The 19,404-nt window shown below is 39.4% G+C and overlaps 2 protein-coding genes across 2 annotated transcripts; both read left to right on the plus strand.

The window, feature by feature from the left end:
• The first annotated feature begins 11,569 nt into the window (after positions 1 to 11,569).
• On the plus strand, positions 11,570 to 12,101 carry LOC111908150 (uncharacterized). The gene has a single exon (XM_023903985.3). It carries the CDS (start codon positions 11,578 to 11,580, stop codon positions 11,812 to 11,814), a length of 237 nt encoding a protein of 78 aa, XP_023759753.2. The 5' UTR covers positions 11,570 to 11,577; the 3' UTR covers positions 11,815 to 12,101.
• Positions 12,102 to 14,057: 1,956 nt separating this feature from the next.
• LOC111908188 (tobamovirus multiplication protein 1) lies at positions 14,058 to 19,347 on the plus strand. The gene is made up of 13 exons (XM_023904024.2): positions 14,058 to 14,424; positions 15,066 to 15,116; positions 15,766 to 15,799; positions 15,978 to 16,064; positions 16,158 to 16,209; positions 16,690 to 16,879; positions 16,999 to 17,094; positions 17,349 to 17,409; positions 17,895 to 17,959; positions 18,356 to 18,430; positions 18,507 to 18,582; positions 18,759 to 18,925; positions 19,067 to 19,347. Exons 1-13 carry the CDS (start codon positions 14,260 to 14,262, stop codon positions 19,088 to 19,090), a joined length of 1,143 nt encoding a protein of 380 aa, XP_023759792.1. The 5' UTR covers positions 14,058 to 14,259; the 3' UTR covers positions 19,091 to 19,347.
• The last annotated feature ends 57 nt before the right edge of the window (positions 19,348 to 19,404 follow it).

Genomic DNA, 19,404 nt, shown 5'->3' on the forward strand with positions numbered 1-19,404 from the left:
GAAATTTGACATCAAAAGTCAAAATGTTTTATTATTAATTTTTTTTAAATATATGTGGGACGACACTACACAAATCGATCTTATACTCCGCTCGACATGAATTGGACTAAGACAGGAACCAATGTTAATGGATAGGGACTTTTTTTTCGATCTCTTGTATGTGTAAAAGACATGAATGCCCTCCTCATCCTAATTATTAAAAATAGCTCTAAAAAGTTTGTCCAGTCCCGTCATGCCACATGTAACAAATGCGGCCAAGGCTGTATGGGACTGGGTGAGCTTTCTAAAGGCTATTTTCGATGATGATTGATGAGGGCATTTTTGTCTTTTATACAGACAAGAGATAGAGAGTGAGTCCCTGACCTACCTGTTCCACCTTTTTGGGTGAGACAAAAAAACTACATTTATTAATTATCTATAATTTAGTTATAAAGTTATTGAAAAACTCTTTTAAGATTAAAAAAAATCAGTTTAATTAGATTTTAGTTTGTTCTAGCAGTCTGCAGATGTTAAAAAACAATCTTCTTCTTTCATACTGCAGACGTTTGGTCTATCTCTTCTACTACAGAGGTGTGCATATATAATCCATTAATATTTTGTATAAAAAAAACAAACTACACCTTAGTCTAGTCTAGAGATGGTCTTGTAAATCATTAAAAGGGAAGTCTTCCTTGAAATGAATCAACTTCAAGTTGGCCCACTTAGGGAAAATGACTCTTGAGGGTAATTAACTTTTGCGTTTGTACTCATTTGGTCCATTTTTTTGTATTCAATATACCATCGAACTTGTTGTTGGTGTTTACCATAGCCCTTTTGACTGGCTTTTGACCTGTGATAGCCGGTCAAAGGGTTATGGTGAACACAAACAACAAGTTCGATGGTATATTGAGTACAAAAAAAAGGAAAGGGATCAAATGAGAACAAACGCAACAGTTGGTTACCCTCCTGATTCATTTTCCCTTTACTGATTTACAACAAATCCCACATCATCTCTTACTGATATTAATGACTTTATGAGATTCATTCTTGCTTCTCTTCAAAACATAACCTACGAAAGGACATTATTCATACATGTACAACTTTGTAATGCACTTGAATATTTATTAGGGGAATCTTGACTAAGCAGGCACATTTCATGACTACATTTACATTTGCAATCAAATGATTTATCGTATCATGGATTGTAGACAAGTCTACAAACGAGTGGAATCACAAGTGCTGTGATTTTTGAGTTTACTTAGCTTTAAGATCGAACTCATGGGATAAGATACAACATCAATATGTACAATATCATGCTGCTTTTGTAGACACATCACCATCATATTGTACATATTGATGTTGTATCTTATCCCATGAGTTCGATCTTAAAGTTAAGTAAACTCAAAAATCATAGCACTTGTGATTCCACTCGTTTGTAGACTTTGTCTAGAATCCATGATACAATAAATCATTTTATTGGAAATGTAAATGTAGTCATGAAATGCGCCTGCTTAGTCAAGATTCCCATAATAAATATTCAAGTGCATTACAAAGTTGTACATGTATGAATAATGTCCTTTCGTAGGTTATGTTTTGAAGAGAAGCAAGAATGAATCTCATAAAGTCATTAATATCAGTAGGAGATGATGTGGGATTTGTTGTAAATGAGTAAAGGGAAACTGAATCAGGAGGGTAACCAACTGTTGCGTTTGTTCTCATTTGGTCCCTTTCCTTTTTTTTGTACTCAATATACCATCGAACTTGTTGTTTGTGTTCATCATAACCCTTTGACCGGCTATCACAGGTCAAAAGGGCTATGGTAAACACCAACAACAAGTTCGATGGTATATTGAATACAAAAAAAAAAGAAAAGTGACCAAATGAGTACAAACGCAAAAGTTAATTACCCTCAAGAGTCATTTTCCCGCCCATTTATGCGATCATTGACCCAAGAAAACGCGATATCGTAATTGCCCTCAATATAACTTTTTTCAAATATTCACTAATGCCCCCCTACTTTTTATTTTTGTAAATTCACATTTTGTTTCTTTTTTAATAAAGAAATGGCACAATAATATTTTTTTTAGGTTAACTACGTAATTCTTTTGTTTTTTTTTTATCACGTATATATTTTCTTTGTTAAAATTTTCATTTCCATTTAACTTCTTTACTTCAGAAAAATACAATGTTAAATAGATAAAACATACAATGTGTAACAACCCGGATTTCCAGGTATCTTTTATGCTTATGTTTTTGGTGTTTTGAGAGGGGACTCGGCGAGTTGGAGCTCAGACTCGCCGAGTAGGACCGCGGTTCTGGACGCGGGTTCGCGCCTGGACTCGGCGAGTCCAAGGTATGGACTCGGTGAGTCCGTGCTGTTTAATGAAACCCTAATTTCTCGGGTTTGGGACCTATTTGAAGGGCCTTATGGCCGTCATTTGTGCTCACCAGTCCCTTGAGTGAAACCCTAATCGAGTGTGAGCGTTTGGAGCATAGTAGGAGGCCATTATTGATCTTGGAGGTGTCATCTTGCAAGGAAAAGGGAGGATCAGCTAAGGAAAGGCAAGATGAGCCACTTCCTGAGAGTTTGGGGTCCAGAGCATCGCATTTGAGGTAATATCTTCGAGCTATCCTCTGCTATGTTGATGTTTTCATTTGATTTAGGGTTTGTTGAGCCCTTTGTGGCTAGATCGAATGCCCCCTTGGTCCCTTAAGCGATTTAGACCAGATCTGGACCCTTGGAGGTCCAGAGTGTCCCTTTGCCCAAGCTTTTTGTGAATCAATGGAGGTTTTGGATTGGAATCCTTATGCCTTAGGTCAAAATGCCATTTATGAGCCATGGGGTGTGTTATGAACACCAAGATAAGGACTTTACGTGTTGATTCAGTCTAGGAAGGCCAGATCTATGAATTGTTGGAACAGATCTGACCTTAGAAGCAAGTTTGAGTGATTGCATGGCATGGACTCGCCGAGTCCGATGATCAGACTCGGCGAGTAGCTTGAAGATTGCCCTCAGATCGCCCAGTGGGTGGTCCAGTCGAGTCATAGGTTGACTCAGTGAGTCAGGGCGAGTCAGAGAGGGTTGACAGGTGGTCTAAGTTGAACTGGGACTCGCCGAGTTGTTCTTGAGACTCGGCGAGTTGAGTCGGGGTGGCCCCGCGATTCTTCCAGGTGGAACTCGTCGGGTCAGGGGGAGTACTCGACGTGTCAGAAGGGAATCCTAGAGAGATTGGTGAAAACGTCTAGACTCGCCGAGTCGCCATAGTGCACTCGCCGAGTCCGGTCAAAGTTGACCGTTGACCAAGAGTTGACTAGTGTTGACTTAAAAAGGGTAGTCAACCTTAGTGGTAAAAATGTTAATAAGAGACGTATGATGATATAGGGAGATTGTAGCTCGGAGGATCGAGCACGTGTGATTTCCGGATTTGCTAGCTATCGATATTCTCGAGGTGAGTCTTCTCACTATACTATACCCGGAAGGGTTTTGACTGTGTGACCGGAAGGTCGGATATGGTATGAGACATATGTGCTAAGTTAATTGTTATATGTGCTATGTATGATATGCTTGATATGGACCGGAAGGCATTATGTTATGGGCCGGAAGGCGTTGTAATGTGGATCGTAAGGTTGGCGTAGGTAGGACCGGAAGGTTTACCCAGCAGGGACGGAAGTCCCCTGAGACGCATGGACCGGAAGGTCAGGGCCTGGAAAGGCGTATGTGCGTAAGTTGTATTTTGGGGAACTCACTAAGCATTTATGCTTACAGTTGTTGTGTATGTGTTTCAGGTACTAGCGAGGACCGTGGGAAGGCGGCGGCGTGATCTGTACACACTGATGGATGATTTATGATCTTGGGATTTATATGATTGTATTATGACGTGATACGTTGGATATTTATGCTTTGTTTTGGATGAAAATACATTTTTAGAAATGAAAATTTTGTTTTAAAATTTCCGTTGTTACAATTTGGTATCAGAGCCTTGGTTTGAGGGATTCGGGTACACCTTCGGGCGTAACTGAACTCAAATCGAGGATTTGAGGAAAACTTTTAAAAACAAAGGCATAAAATTTTTATAAAGGATTTTGTGGTAAACAAAAATGAAGCAGTGTGTACGATCAGCCAGCGCCCGAACGGTAAAGATCCCCAAAATACCCTTACAATGATGTGTTAAGAGATATGATATGATATGAATTGTTATGCATGCTAGAAGACTAGGTATTCATGATAGGACTAGAGTGGCCTGAATTGTGATGCCTTAGTCTAGGGAAGTCTTTTGCTATGAGATGCTTTGTGAATAAGCGGGTGGTTAGTGCATAACAAGAGTAGAGTACTCAGGATCCGGGGTTTGGGGAGGAGGACTTGGGATGAATGCTGATGCGGTGTGGTCGGTAGTATTGGGCCCGTTCTACCGAAGACATCGGGTCAGTGGGCGACCCAAGTAAGAATCCCTGGGTATCGGAGACTGAGTAGGGTTGCGTTATCGAGTGCGATTATGCTCGATAGAGTCTCTGATAGTTCTATGTTGTATTTCAGAGGCATCATGGTTGGACCACGCCACAGACCGAGTACGAGCAGTGTGAGTGACGAGGAGATTCGTCAGATGATTCATGAGGAAGTGGCTGCAGCGATCCGGGCTGAGATTCCGGAGATGTTTGGGTCTATTAAGACCACTTTGATGGAGACCTTTGATGAGCAGTACGCCGCGTTGACTGAGGCTGCAGCCGCTGTAGCTACCGCAGCTGTGGCCGCTGCCAGACCTCAGAGAGGTGACTCGTTGCTGTTTCGGGAGTTCAACAACACGAAGCCACCTGAGTTTGACGGGACGCAGGATCCGATCGCTGCGATGAGATGGATTACTGATATTGAGGGATGCTTCTACACTTGTTCATGTCCGGAGCATCTGAGAGTACGGTTTGCCTTGAACCAGCTCCGTCTGGGAGCGAAGGATTGGTGGAAGTTCGTGACGGCGAACTTCACTTTGGCAGAGATTTCAACGGTGATGTGGGAGAGGTTTACCTCTATGTTCAGAGACGAGTACGTTCCCCCGGTGGAGAGGGAACAGTTGGTTCAGGAGTTCTTGACCCTCAAGCAGGGTACTGATTCAGTTACGGTGATCACGCGGAAGTTTCATGAGAGGGCGATGTTCTGCCCCGAGCAGGTGTCCACAGAGCAGGCTCGGATGAGCCGGTATTTGGGTGTGTTAAGGAGGGATATCCGGGAGTTCGTGTCGAACTCAACATATCATACCTTTGCTGAGCTTCAGGCGAATGCCAGGAAGCGCGAGATCGAGTTGGAGACCCAGGCCAGGGAGGAGGCCGAGTCTCAACGGGTGGATCGGCGGCCGACTCAGTCTCAGCCGGCAGCCAAGCGGACTAAGTCCGCCGATTCGAGGACGGGAGGTCCGAAGGGCCGCACTTGCGGAAAGTGCGGCAAGGGTCACGAGGGGACATGTCGAGCAGGTGCTTGCTACAAGTGTGGCAAGGAGGGGCACATCGCTAGGGATTGCCCCAAGGGATTTATGGTTTGCTTTCATTGCAACCAGACCGGCCATCGGAAGGCCGAGTGCCCTCAGCTTCATCAGGGATCTGCACCTACTGCCAGGGCTACTGAGATTCGTCTAGTGAAGGCCGAGGCCCCGAGGGCTCGTGGGAGAGCTTTCCAGTTGACTGCGGAGGAGGTCCGCGCTGCGCCTGATGTTGTGGCAGGTATGTTTATTTCATGTATTTATTTTGATGTTGAGATATTATGCTTATGTTATGTTATGTGTAGGTACTTTCCTTGTGAACTCTGTACCTGCTTTAGTGTTATTCGACTCGGGTGCGAGTCGGTCTTTTGTATCTATGGCCTTTAGTCAGCATATCAGTGTTAGCCGTGAGCCGTTGAGTCGGCCTCTGAGAATTTCTATAGCTGACGAGAGATTGATTTGTGCCACGGAGGTTCTCCGTGGATGTGTGTTAGAGATTTTCGAGGTTGAGTTTCCGATTGATCTGGTTCCTATTGTGATGGGTGATGTCTGTGACATTGTGGGCATGGATTGGTTGAGCAGATTCGGCGCGGTTATCGACTGCGAGCGTCAGTTGGTGACTATACGAGACCCTAGTGGGGATTTCTTTCGGTGTACGGCGAGGGTACACGTTCGGGATCAGCTTTTTGTTCGGCCGCTAGGGCGAGGCAGTGTCTATAGCAGGGCTGTATGGGTTTTGTGGCGTATGTGATGGATACGCGAGTAACTTCCAAGAGGCCGAGTTCAGTTGAGGAGGTTCCGGTGGTGCGTGAGTTTCCTGATGTCTTTCCCGACGAGTTGCCGGGTGTGCCTCCTGTGAGGCAAGTGGAGTTCAGTATCGACTTGGTCCCGGGGGCCGCGCCTTATCGTCTTGCACCTCCAAAGATGCAAGAGTTATCCTCGCAGCTTCAGGAGCTGCTGGGGAAGGGATTTATTAGGCCGAGCAGCTCGCTGTGGGGAGCACCTATTTTGTTCATCAGGAAGAAGGATGGTTCACACCGGATGTGCATTGATTACCGGGAGTTGAACAAGCTAACGGTCAAGAACCGTTACCCATTACCGAGGGTCGACGATTTGTTCGATCAGTTGCAGGGAGCATCTTGGTTCTCCAAGATCGATTTGAGGTCTGGATATCATCAGGTGAGAGTGCAGGATGAGGACGTCCAGAAGACAGCGTTCAGGACGCGTTATGGACATTATGAGTTTGTGGTGATGCCTTTTGGGCTCACCAATGCCCCGACGGTGTTCATGGATCTCATGAACAGAGTATGTAGGCCGATGTTGGATTGATCGGTGATTGTATTTATCGATGATATTCTGGTATATTCGAGATCTAGAGAGCAGCATGAGGAGCATTTGAGGGAGGTCCTTGAGGTCCTGAGATCGGAGAAGCTTTATGCAAAGTTCTCCAAGTGTGATTTCTAGTTACGGGAGGTCCAGTTCTTAGGACATCTTGTTAACCAGGAAGGGATATTGGTCGATCCGGCCAAGGTTGAGGCGGTAATGAATTGGGAGGTGCCGAAGTCACCCTCTGAGATCAGGAGTTTCCTTGGGTTGGCAGGGTATTATCGGAGATTTATCAAGGATTTCTCCAAGATTGCAGTGCCACTCACCAGATTGACCCGGAAGGGTGTTGCTTTTTCATGGGGTCCCGAGCAGCAGACCTCCTTTGAGACACTTCACCAAAGGTTGTGCGAAGCCCCGGTATTAGCTCTCCCGGAAGGGATGGAGGATTTTGTAGTATATTGTGATGCATCGATTTTGGGGTTGGGAGTGGTACTGATGCAGAGGGGGCATGTGATAGCATATGCATCGAGGCAGCTGAAGCCTCCTGAGACGAGATATCACACTCATGATCTAGAGTTGGGGGCAGTAGTGTTTGCCCTCAAGATTTGGCGTCACTACTTGTATGGGGTTCAGTGTACGATATACACGGACCATAAGAGTTTGAGATACTTGATGGATCAACCCAACCTAAATATGCGGCAGAGGAGGTGGTTGGATGTGGTCAAGGATTACGATTGTGAGATCCTATACCACCCAGGCAAGGCTAATGTGGTAGCCGATGCGTTGAGCCGCAGGGCGGAGAGCACTCCACTGCGGGATATATGTTTGAGATTGACCGTGATAGCTCCGATACTGGATGCCATTCGTGGGGCACAGGCCGAGGCTGTGCAATCGGAGATGCAGAAGAAGGAGCGAGTCGTTGGGTTAGTTTCGGAGTTCGTTACGGATGGGCGAGGGCTTATGACTTTTCAGGGTCGGATTTGGGTACCGTTTGTGGGCGGTACACGTATTAGTTTGATGGAAGAGGCTCATCGGTCGAAATTTTCGATCCATCCGGGGGCTACGAAGATGTATTTGGATTTGAGGAAAGAGTATTGGTGGCCCTGTATGAAGAGGGACATCGCATACTTTGTTGAGAGGTGCTTGACCTGCCGTAGGGTTAAGGCCGAGCACCAGAGACCTCATGGCAAGTTGCAGCCATTGGAGGTTCCCGAGTGAAAGTGGGAACAAATCACCATGGATTTCATCACCAAATTGCCGAGGACTGCCAGAGGAGTTGATGCAATTTGGGTGATTGTGGATAGGTTGTCGAAGAGCGCTCACTTCCTTGCCATCAGTGAGAGTTCTTCAGCGGAAAAGTTGGCAGAGGTGTATGTGAGGGAAGTGGTATCTCGGCATGGGGTGCCGATCTCGATTGTTTCGGACCGTGATGTGCGTTTCACTTCCAGATTCTGGAAGAAATTTCATGAGGAATTGGGTACTAGACTGCATTTTAGTACTGCATATCATCCCCAAACAGACGGTCAGAGTGAGCGGACGATTCAGACGCTTGAGGACATGCTCCGAGCATGTGTGTTGGATTTTAGGGGTAGCTGGGATGCGTATTTACCCTTGGCAGAATTTTCCTACAACAACAGCCATCATTCGAGCATTGGTATGCCGCCCTTTGAGCTGTTGTACGGGAGGAGGTGTCGGACCCCCATTTGTTGGGGAGAGGTTGGGCAGAGAGTGATGGGCAGTACAGAGATCGTGCTTCAGACGACAGAGCAGATTCAGCAGGTCAGACAGAGGTTGTTGACCGCCCAAAGCCGACAGAAGAGTTATGCGGACCGACGTCGATCCGAGCTTGAGTTTCAGGTCGGCGATCTCGTTCTCCTGAAGGTCTCTCCTTGGAAAGGAGTGATCCGATTCAGGAAGAGGGGCAAGTTGGGGCCCCGATATATTGGACCATTTCGTGTGATTGCGAGGGTAGGCCGGGTAGCCTATCGTTTGGAGTTGCCAGCAGAGTTGGGGCAGATTCACGACACTTTTCATGTGTCGCAGTTGAGGAAGTGTATAGCCGATGAGTCGGCAGTGGTTCCATTAGAGGATATTCAGGTGGATGCGAGTCTGAATTATGCCGAGAGACCAGTGGCCATTAGAGATCGGAAAATCAAGGTTCTGAGGAACAAGGAGGTACCTCTGGTGTTGGTTCAGTGGCAACATCGGAAGGGATCGGAGATGACCTGGGAGCCGGAGCGTGAGATGCGTGAGCAGCATCCGGAGCTATTTTCAGAGCGAGACTTCGAGGGCGAAGTCTAGTTCTAGTGGGGGAGAGTTGTAACAGCCCGGATTTCCAGGTATCTTTTATGCTTATGTTTTTGGTGTTTTGAGAGGGGACTCGGCGAGTTGGAGCTCAGACTCGCCGAGTAGGACCGCGGTTCTGGACGCGGGTTCGCGCCTGGACTCGGCGAGTCCAAGGTATGGACTCGGCGAGTCCGCGCTGTTTAATGAAACCCTAATTTCTCGGGTTTGGGACCTATTTAAAGGGCCTTATGGCCGTCATTTGTGCTCACCAGTCCCTTAAGTGAAACCCTAATCGAGTGTGAGCGTTTGGAGCATAGTAGGAGGCCATTATTGATCTTGGAGGTGTCATCTTGCAAGGAAAAGGGAGGATCAGCTAAGGAAAGGCAAGAGGAGCCACTTCCTGAGAGTTTGGGGTCCAGAGCATCGCATTTGAGGTAATATCTTCGAGCTATCCTCTGCTATGTTGATGTTTTCATTTGATTTAGGGTTTGTTGAGCCCTTTGTGGCTAGATCGAATGCCCCCTTGGTCCCTTAAGCGATTTAGACCAGATCTGGACCCTTGGAGGTCCAGAGTGTCCCTTTGCCCAAGCTTTTTGTGAATCAATGGAGGTTTTGGATTGGAATCCTTATGCCTTAGGTCAAAATGCCATTTATGAGCGAGCCATGGGGTGTGTTATGAACACCAAGATAAGGACTTTACGTGTTGATTCAGTCTAGGAAGGCCAGATCTATGAATTGTTGGAACAGATCTGACCTTAGAAGCAAGTTTGAGTGATTGCATGGCATGGACTCGCCGAGTCCGATGATCAGACTCGGCGAGTAGCTTGAAGATTGCCCTCAGATCGCCTAGTGGGTGGTCCAGTCGAGTCATAGGTTGACTCAGTGAGTCAGGGCGAGTCAGAGAGGGTTGACAGGTGGTCTAAGTTGAACTGGGAATCGCCGAGTTGTTCTTGAGACTCGGCGAGTTGAGTCGGGGTGGCCCCGCGATTCTTCCAGGTGGAACTCGTCGGGTCAGGGGGAGTACTCGACGTGTCAGAAGGGAATCCTAGAGAGATTGGTGAAAACGTCTAGACTCGCCGAGTCGCCATAGTGCACTCGCCGAGTCCGGTCAAAGTTGACCGTTGACCAAGAGTTGACTAGTGTTGACTTAAAAAGGGTAGTCAACCTTAGTGGTAAAAATGTTAATAAGAGACGTATGATGATATAGGGAGATTGTAGCTCGGAGGATCGAGCACGTGTGATTTCCGGATTTGCTAGCTATCGATATTCTCGAGGTGAGTCTTCTCACTATACTATACCCGGAAGGGTTTTGACTGTGTGACCGGAAGGTCGGATATGGTATGAGACATATGTGCTAAGTTAATTGTTATATGTGCTATGTATGATATGCTTGATATGGACCGGAAGGCATTATGTTATGGGCCGGAAGGCGTTGTAATGTGGATCGTAAGGTTGGCGTGGGTAGGACCGGAAGGTTTACCCAGCAGGGACGGAAGTCCCCTGAGACGCATGGACCGGAAGGTCAGGGCCTGGAAAGGCGTATGTGCGTAAGTTGTATTTTGGGGAACTCACTAAGCATTTATGCTTACAGTTGTTGTGTATGTGTTTCAGGTACTAGCGAGGACCGTGGGAAGGCGGCGGCGTGATCTGTACACACTGATGGATGATTTATGATCTTGGGATTTATATGATTGTATTATGACGTGATACGTTGGATATTTATGCTTTGTTTTGGATGAAAATACATTTTTAGAAATGAAAATTTTGTTTTAAAATTTCCGTTGTTACACAATGTTTCCTAGTACTAACACAAAATAAAGGAAAAAGGCACTTGCTAACAAAAAATAATTATTTGTACAAATAGACATTTAGATTAACGTCTTCTAATCTAACATAAAATAAACTTAACCATTGGTAAAATGTCTCCCACAAAGTAAAGAAAAACACAATTGCGAACAAAATTCAAATTTACAAACAACAAAAAGAGTGCAAAATTAAATTTACATAAAAACTTACAAATATATTTTTTTTAAAAGATACGGTGAATGGCGATATTTGAGGCAAAAATCTTGGTGTTGCAAGTAATTTTCCATGATTTTAGGATGATTGATATTTCTTATAAATAAATTTTGAATATATCATGATTCATCAATAAATAAGGCACGTTAGTGATAAGCATAAGTAATTAATAAGAAATTGTCATGGTTTTTCAGTAACTAATTCAAGAAGAAATATATTTATTCTTTTAAGAACCATAGAACAATGATGGTCAACTTTAGCAACCTAACATTTAGGACTAGATCAGCAAAACATGCCATGACATCTCACAAACGTATGCTCAAGGACCATAACCATAACATAACCAAAACCCAAGGGGCATAATCATCAATCCATTCGTTTTTGTAACTTTCAACGGCTGTTTCTTTGAGTTATGATACCCTCACAAACCAATATAAATACCTCTAAAGTCTAAAGTGCATACACCTTCGAAACGTTATATAACAATATAAAGGCTAAAAAAATGGAAGAAAAAAAGCCTTTATTTATGTTTGGTTTCAAGAGGTTACAAGGGAAGAACCGAGAGGGAATATGGAAGAGATTGGGATTGGGGAACCATGGGCTTCGATGGAAGACCAAGTTCAATGTGCATCGATGGTTTGTTGATCGGTTTCTCTTCAAGATTCTTTCGGGTGTAGAAGCAGTTGTTTTGGTATCCACACTTTGTTTCTTCTACCTTTGTTGTGGTTGCCATATCTGAATTGTTAAGCAAGCACATGTGATCGACTTAATTGATTCGACACTGATATACTAATATTGATTGAGGAAAGGATGAACTGTATCCATGACAGGTTTCACGATGCACAAGACTAAATGATTATGGTTTTTGAGGAACCAGAAGTATTACCTTCTTATTTATTTATTCTTTTTGGAAATATACATTTATAGATCGGAAAAGGATTCAATTTGTTTTTTTTTTCTTGCGCCTTCTTTGATGTTACAATGTTGAATATAGTAAAGATATTTGATTATTTTCTCAGTTTAGTGGCTAAGCGATACCATTATCTTTGTCAAGTATAACTTATGTTTATAGTTTTGTTTTACCAATGGTTATGTTTATTCTCACATTTTTCTGCGTTTTGCACAATCAACCAAGTATTCTTTTACTATTTACGTTTGAGTCTTTCAATAAGTTTAAGATGTGAGAATACGACTTCAAGATCCTAAGGAATCCAAAGAGAAGAAAGTCAATAGGAAAGTTTAAATGGCCTTTATGATTGAATTTATGATATTCTTAGGTTATGAAATTAAGATATTTCGTTTAACAAAATAGATATCTTCCAATCGATTGTGAATGGCAATACATTCGAATTAACGGTGCTCAAAACTTCTAGTAGCTTTTGTCCCACTACTTGGCATTTAAGTAATCAATTTTTTTAGTGGCTTTTACTTTATTTCAATTAAGTTTAATTTGTCAATGATTGCACATAAACAAGTAGGGATTATAATTTTCTTATTTTTGGCTGTTTCTTTAGATCATCTCCAAGGCTACCACTATAAATTACACAATTTTTGTGTAAAAATCTCACAACAAGGATTTTTAATTCCAATCACACACCGAAAAATAACACTAAAAACATATTTCAATATTATAATTATAAAATAATATTTTCTTTAATATTATATGATTTCATTTAACTTAATTATTATAATATGTAAATTACTAATAATAATAGTATTAATTGATAGGGATTCTCATATATCATGTTATGCTTGTTAAAGCTTAAATTTTAAATATATATTTAAGTTTGTAAAATAATGAAATCATAATGTATTAATTATTTGATTTTGCTAAATTATTAAAATTATAAATATATAACGAACGAGTATTTAATATAGTATCTCAGTTAGTTCCAAAACAGAAGAATAATAAAATTAATGATTTCTTATTATTACAAAAAGGATAAAAGTGAATATATGTAATATTATAATATGTATATATTGTTTAGCGTTGATGAATAGTTCCACACCATTTTGCTGTCTTACTATAGCATTACACCACATTGTCGGCCATTATATAGGTTCATTGGAGGAAATTGGGCATGCAAAATACAAGTTTGCAAGTCCATTGGAGTTGTTCTTACAGCAAATTTTTCCTAGGTTTTGTACAAATTCTTTTTTTGCTTTTCCCTTATTTCTTCCAATAAATTTGGTATTAAAGCCAGAACCATGACAACTAGCATTGGTATAGGTTCTACACCACAACCTTTAATTCTTTTTTTTTTTAAAGGAAGGGGAGGGGGGGGGGGGGGGGTTATCGAAGACAATGTTGAAGTCCCAAGAGCTATGAGATTTGGTGGAGAGTGGTTATGTAGATCTATATCCAAAAGGACGCGAATGCTTTATTTTTCATGTATTGCAGCAGCAACGATCTCAAATCAAGCATGGGCGATATTGAAACAATCAACATTTCGAAATCTTTCATTGTTTACAATCAACATTTCAATTATTAACAGTATTACCAAGTATGCAAGCTTATATAATCATAAAGTTTGAAAAAGAAAATGAGTGATTATACGATTCAACCTGAGTATTTAGTATTTACTTTACGAAACATAATATGTATAACTAAACGAACATTATTTTGTGTTTGAGCTCAAACCAAATGACCTTGAGCATGAGTAGCATGCTTCCTCTAGGCCTAAGCAAGTGAAAATTCGATTTAAGTGTAAATATTACTTATTTTATTCACCGGAAGTTATGATTTACCTTTTTATATTGGTTGCGAGACCAATTAACAGAGATATTTAACAATAACATATATCATTCTGATCCCTCAATGTTTTCATAGTAATAGAAGTATAGAACTATAATATAATCATTATTTAAACAAGATAACCGGATTGGGCCGAAAACCGGGGACCAAAAGTCAAAGGGTTTTGGTAAAAAAACCAAACGGTTCAAAAAGTGACGAGGGACAACGCCACATCATTACATACGTGTGCAAATATAAGGAAGAACGGAAGATGCACTACCAAGTCCAAAGACATTTCATTTTATAGTAAGTAGTGGTATATAAAGCCAATTATCAATTAGCAGATCCGCCATTGATAGATACCTCAACAGCAACACCAAGGTTTTGTTTTCCAAATTCCAACCCTACACTCTCTAGCTATCGACCCAAGCCCTCAGACTCCAATTCTTCATGTATGAATACAAAAAAGACACACAAATGGGGCCCGCGTGCTTGAGGAGCGAGATGATGGTTGGGGAGTTCACAGAGCCTGGTTGTTATTCAAAGGCCTTAGTGGCTGTCAATCTTGCTCTTGCTTTTGTCGATATCGCTATTGCCGTCCTTGCATTTTATCAGGTCTCTTCTATTTTAAGTCAATCTCCACATTTTGACTTTTCAAATTGGGTTATTAGGTTTGCTATAACACTCCATTTCTCAAAAGGTTTGTTGTTTGGATTGAAGAAATCGAAAATTCACTTCGAATTTGTCAAACTTAATGCCGATTTTAGCATAGGGTAAATTGCTTTTAGTTGTCTCTGAGTTAACGAGTTATTTTCTCGTGAGTTCATGTAGTGATTTGGTTGACAATGGGATTTGTTTGCTGACCCTAAATGAAGAATTAGTTTCTCTTCATAATGCTGTAGGATTTAGTTCCTAAATATCCTTGTTGTTGAAGACTGAAAGCATTCTTGTATAACTATTTAGTACATTATGGTGCTGATTCTTCAGCAGTTAATGGGAGTGTTTCTTTTTGATACGATGCTTAATGCAGAAAAATTTGAGAATCAGAAATGAGAATATGCATTTCTGTAGAATCAAAATCAGAAACGGAATATGCTTTTTTATAGCTTTTTCTAATTCAAAGATCATAACTTTTATCATGCTGCATAGTACTAAATCACAAAGTTTCTGATTGATGTTAAATTTCAATACTTCAATTCTAAGTAAGATTTTTTGTTTAATACCGACAACTGATATTTTGCACTTTCTTATGTCAGTTGTTGAGAATTCATTCTAGGAATCCACAGAGGGGTTGGACTCGACAGAAAGTAAGTAACTAATACCCCTTAAATATCTTTTATTTTCATAACTTGCATGAAGAAATACTGTTACCTTTTTTTTTTTTTTTTTGGCTTAATGGGTGACTTAATCCACTAAACTATAAATGAGTGTTCCTTTTGACTTAATGCCGAAAGAATGATTTAACTAAAAAAGTTAGGAAAATGAGGCTTTCCCCATTGAGTCCTAACTTTTTGACAAAATTTCCTCATACATTATTTGTCAATATCCTTTTTATCTTTATACTAGTATGTAAGCATCACTTTCTTCACATACTTATATTATTACCCATAATAGCAACATACTTACATTTTTTACTGATAATAGCAATGTACTTTGAATTTTACCTATAATTGCAACACACTTTTAAATTTGTACCCATAATAGCAACATATTTACATTTTGCTACCAATATGGGCAATATATTAAATTTTGTTCCATATTATTGTTCTAGGTAGAGAAATGTAAATAATTTGCTTTTATGGGTAAGGAATTTAAGTATTTCCTATTTTGTGTATACAAATGTAAGTACATTGTTATTATCATATTATGGTTACATATTATGATTTCTACTTTATAATCATCTTTAGTTGTCATCAAATGTAACTTATAGTAACTCATTTAAAAATCTAATTGCAGGTGTTTCATCTAATGATTGGTTTTGCCAACACGGGTAGGATATTTATATTTTAGACTTTTTCTTTGTATTAATTTTGAGACATTAAATTTCCTTATGCTATTATAATACATTTTGTTAACATGGTTTTCAAGTTAAAAAGACCATCTATTTCCAACACATGGTTTTTATCTTCACTTTTTAAATGGCTTTGCTTTTTTTTTTTTGGTGTCAGGTTATGGTCTTTATTTTGTATTGACTCTTGTTGCTGCTTGTAAGAAGTGGATATGCTGGTCAAGTTCTTGTGGTTTTGTTGTTATGGGTATGTTGTTAATTATATACAAGAAATTCTTATAGTATTGCAATTACACTCTTTTGGATAATTATAAAAAGTAAAAAATATTTTGTTTTGCAGCATTGCCCAAGATTCTATTTCTTGCAGCTTTTCTTCTTCTTCTATCTTTCTGGTACGTTTCATTTGGTGTCTGGAATTTTAAAAAGATCTTGATAGATTTATGAGCCTGTTAAAGTAATGCAACTGTAATTTGAATTACATGTTCTTCTAGTTTGAAAAATGAGGTTATTAGGATTCATATTTATCTATTTGATAAATTAGTCCAAATATAAAAGAAATAGCTTATTTACATAGTTCTTAAATTAGATATTTAAAACTCAAAATTGAAGCATAGTTTTGGATGAGGTAGCCTATAACTTAGATGTGTTTGAGGGAAGCAATATAATTGTATGAAACATGGTATGCATATAGTTTAAAAAAAAAAACAAAAACAAGGTTAGGACTTAGGATGCTGTAATAACCAAATCAATGAAAGGAAATTGCTATTTCTTGCATATAACCCTTACTTTTAAACTCCCAAGTCTATCAGTGTACTTTTTCTTTTATAAATTTATCTGTATATAAATTGATGGTCAACATTCAACAATCATAGGGTTGACCTTTGCCATCAGGCAAATGATGAAGATGAGGATGAATCGGAAGGTAGTCCTTATGAAGCTTTGGTAGAGAAAGTAAATAAGCCAAATCCAAATCCAAATTTGAAGGTTATTAATTATACCCGCAGAAGATGTTGCAATATTCGAATCTTCCCTGGTGGCAGCCGCCAACAAGTTGTCATATTGGTATGTATGCTATGCATAATTTTATAAATTCTCAATTTTGCCCCTATTGACTATTTGATTTTTTTACTCATGTTTTAATGATATGTATGAAATGTTGACTGATATAATTGATTTAACAGGTGACATTGTTAATACTTGTGTTAATGCTGGCATCTGCTGTGCTTATTTGGATTGGCCTTGGAAAAAACCCTATTGATTCCTCCGTTGTGGCACGGGTAAATGCAACAAATAGCATCCTACTTTCATTTCTTTCTACCACATCATTCTACTTTCAATCTTTTTCTTATCAAGACATTGTACTTTGAAAAATCTACTCAGTTATAGCATTGTGCTTCCATTTTTTTTTTCTTTTCAGACATTATTATACTTTGAAAAATCTATTTATTGGGTAGATAATTTATCAAAGTACAATGCTGTAATAGGAAGAAATGAAAGTAATAAGGTTACATATGATATGAATATGATGCAGGTGTATGTAGATACTTTTGCTGTTGCAATGTTTTTCCTAGGAGGCGCATTAGCATGCTACGGTCAGCATCTTCGGTATCTGCTACTATTATTATTATTATTATTATTATTATTATTATTATTATTATTATTATTTTAAATTTTTAAATATTAATGCTACAAATTTCTTCTGTTTATGCAAGAAATAGCTACGTTTTTTATTTCCACTTATTTGTGTATTATATTTTCATTTCTTTCTAATTTCTATTACAACACGACATTATACTTTCATTTTTATTTTTTCTTATTATAACATTGTATTTTGAAAATCTACCCAATTATAGCATTGTATTTTTGAGGACATTCTCCTTTGAAAAGGTTGTCTAGGTATATCAGGGAAAACTTCATTGTATTTTGATGAGATTGTTATAATTGGGTTGATATCTGAAACTGCAATGTTGTAATATGAAAAATGAAAGTAGGATGCTGCTAATATTATAAACTCTAATCAATACAAGTAGTTTGCCATTTTTCTTTTTTTGCATTTAACCCTTGATTCATTGTACAGGATATGTGCTGGTATCAAAAATGAGTAAAGTTCGATCTGAGAGGACTTCTTGCGAAATGTGGAAGGTATCCCAATTATTATTATTATTATTATTTTATTTTTTGTTGTATTTTTCATCCCTATCTCACTGTTTCTTAACGTTTTTCATCCGTGGGTTCGTTAATTTTATGAAGATGACCATTTTGCCCCTCATATTTTTCATCTCGCTCTTCAAATCTATAAACCAGAACTTTGAAAAGTCCTTCGCTCCACCAAAATAATAAAATATAAATTTGGAGGGCAAATAGGTAATCTTACATGGGCTTAACACCCATTTCTAAACATTGTGCAAGTCACGGACCTAAAACGTATATAGGGAATAAAAATGCAAAAAAATAAAATAAAAATTACACAGAGGGACCAAAAGTGTAAATAGGTCTTTCTTTACTATACTACCAAACAATTTTGTTTCTGTTTTTCAGGTTGCTGGACTTGCTATAGTTTCTGTTGTTTGTTTCACCTCAAGTTCAGTCGTTGCTATATTTACAAATATACCCGTATGTATTTTTGTGCTTAATTCATTCAGTCATTTTCCTCAACCTCTTAATTTAATGCATTCATTCATTTTCACAGGTTCTGTATCATTGTGAGTGGCGGGGAATTGGAGGACTCTATGCCTCTCTTTTACTCATTGTCTACTACTTCATAGGTAAATTAAATAAATCAATCGCCATTTTTTCTTCCTGAAATTAATCACTTTGTATTTGGATGACATTGCTAAATTGGGTGGAATTTTGTAATAATAAACAAATGAGTGAAAGTACATTGCTATTTTTTTGGATATTTGACCCTAATCCATAGTTTCATCATGCCATGTTTGTCCAGGTTCATCCGTACCTTCAGGTTTTGTGCTATGGGTAATGAGAGAATTGCCACCTTCGGTTGCGGTTAACGTTCCGGAAGAATCTAGAACACTTGCTTTTGTAAGTGACTATTCAACTACTACAACACAACCACAACATTGGACTACTATTACAACTGCACAAAATCAGGTTCAAATGCTTTCTATATATTAATCATTAATGTTCTGGAAGAATCTACAACACTTAGCTTTTTATTTACCTGGTACAAAACATCTTGATTTGTGTAAAAGAAAAAAAAATGAGAATGTTAACTTTGACTTTTAAGTGCAGGGATCAAGGGCAAGTCCAATATGACTGAAGTTGACCAAACCATATTTAACAACCTACTTGCTCGAGAGTCAACAAGTCAACAACCGTGAAAATGAAAGTGGATGAAAAGGGCGGAGGGATTTTGATAGTTTATTAGGTTCTTTTGTATATATAAAATTATAAATTATATATCAGCAATCTCTCTCTTTTTCCTTTGATATGTTTTTCTATTACAACATTGTACTTTTAATGTTTTTATTAAATTGTTATATTTTATAACATTATACTTTAATTTCTTTTCTTATTGGAGTATTATATTTTGAGAAGTCTATGTGAAAGTTGCTTATTTGGATTACATT

Source organism: Lactuca sativa, chromosome 7 (genome assembly GCF_002870075.4).
Source record: "Lactuca sativa cultivar Salinas chromosome 7, Lsat_Salinas_v11, whole genome shotgun sequence".
NCBI lineage: Eukaryota > Viridiplantae > Streptophyta > Magnoliopsida > Asterales > Asteraceae > Lactuca > Lactuca sativa.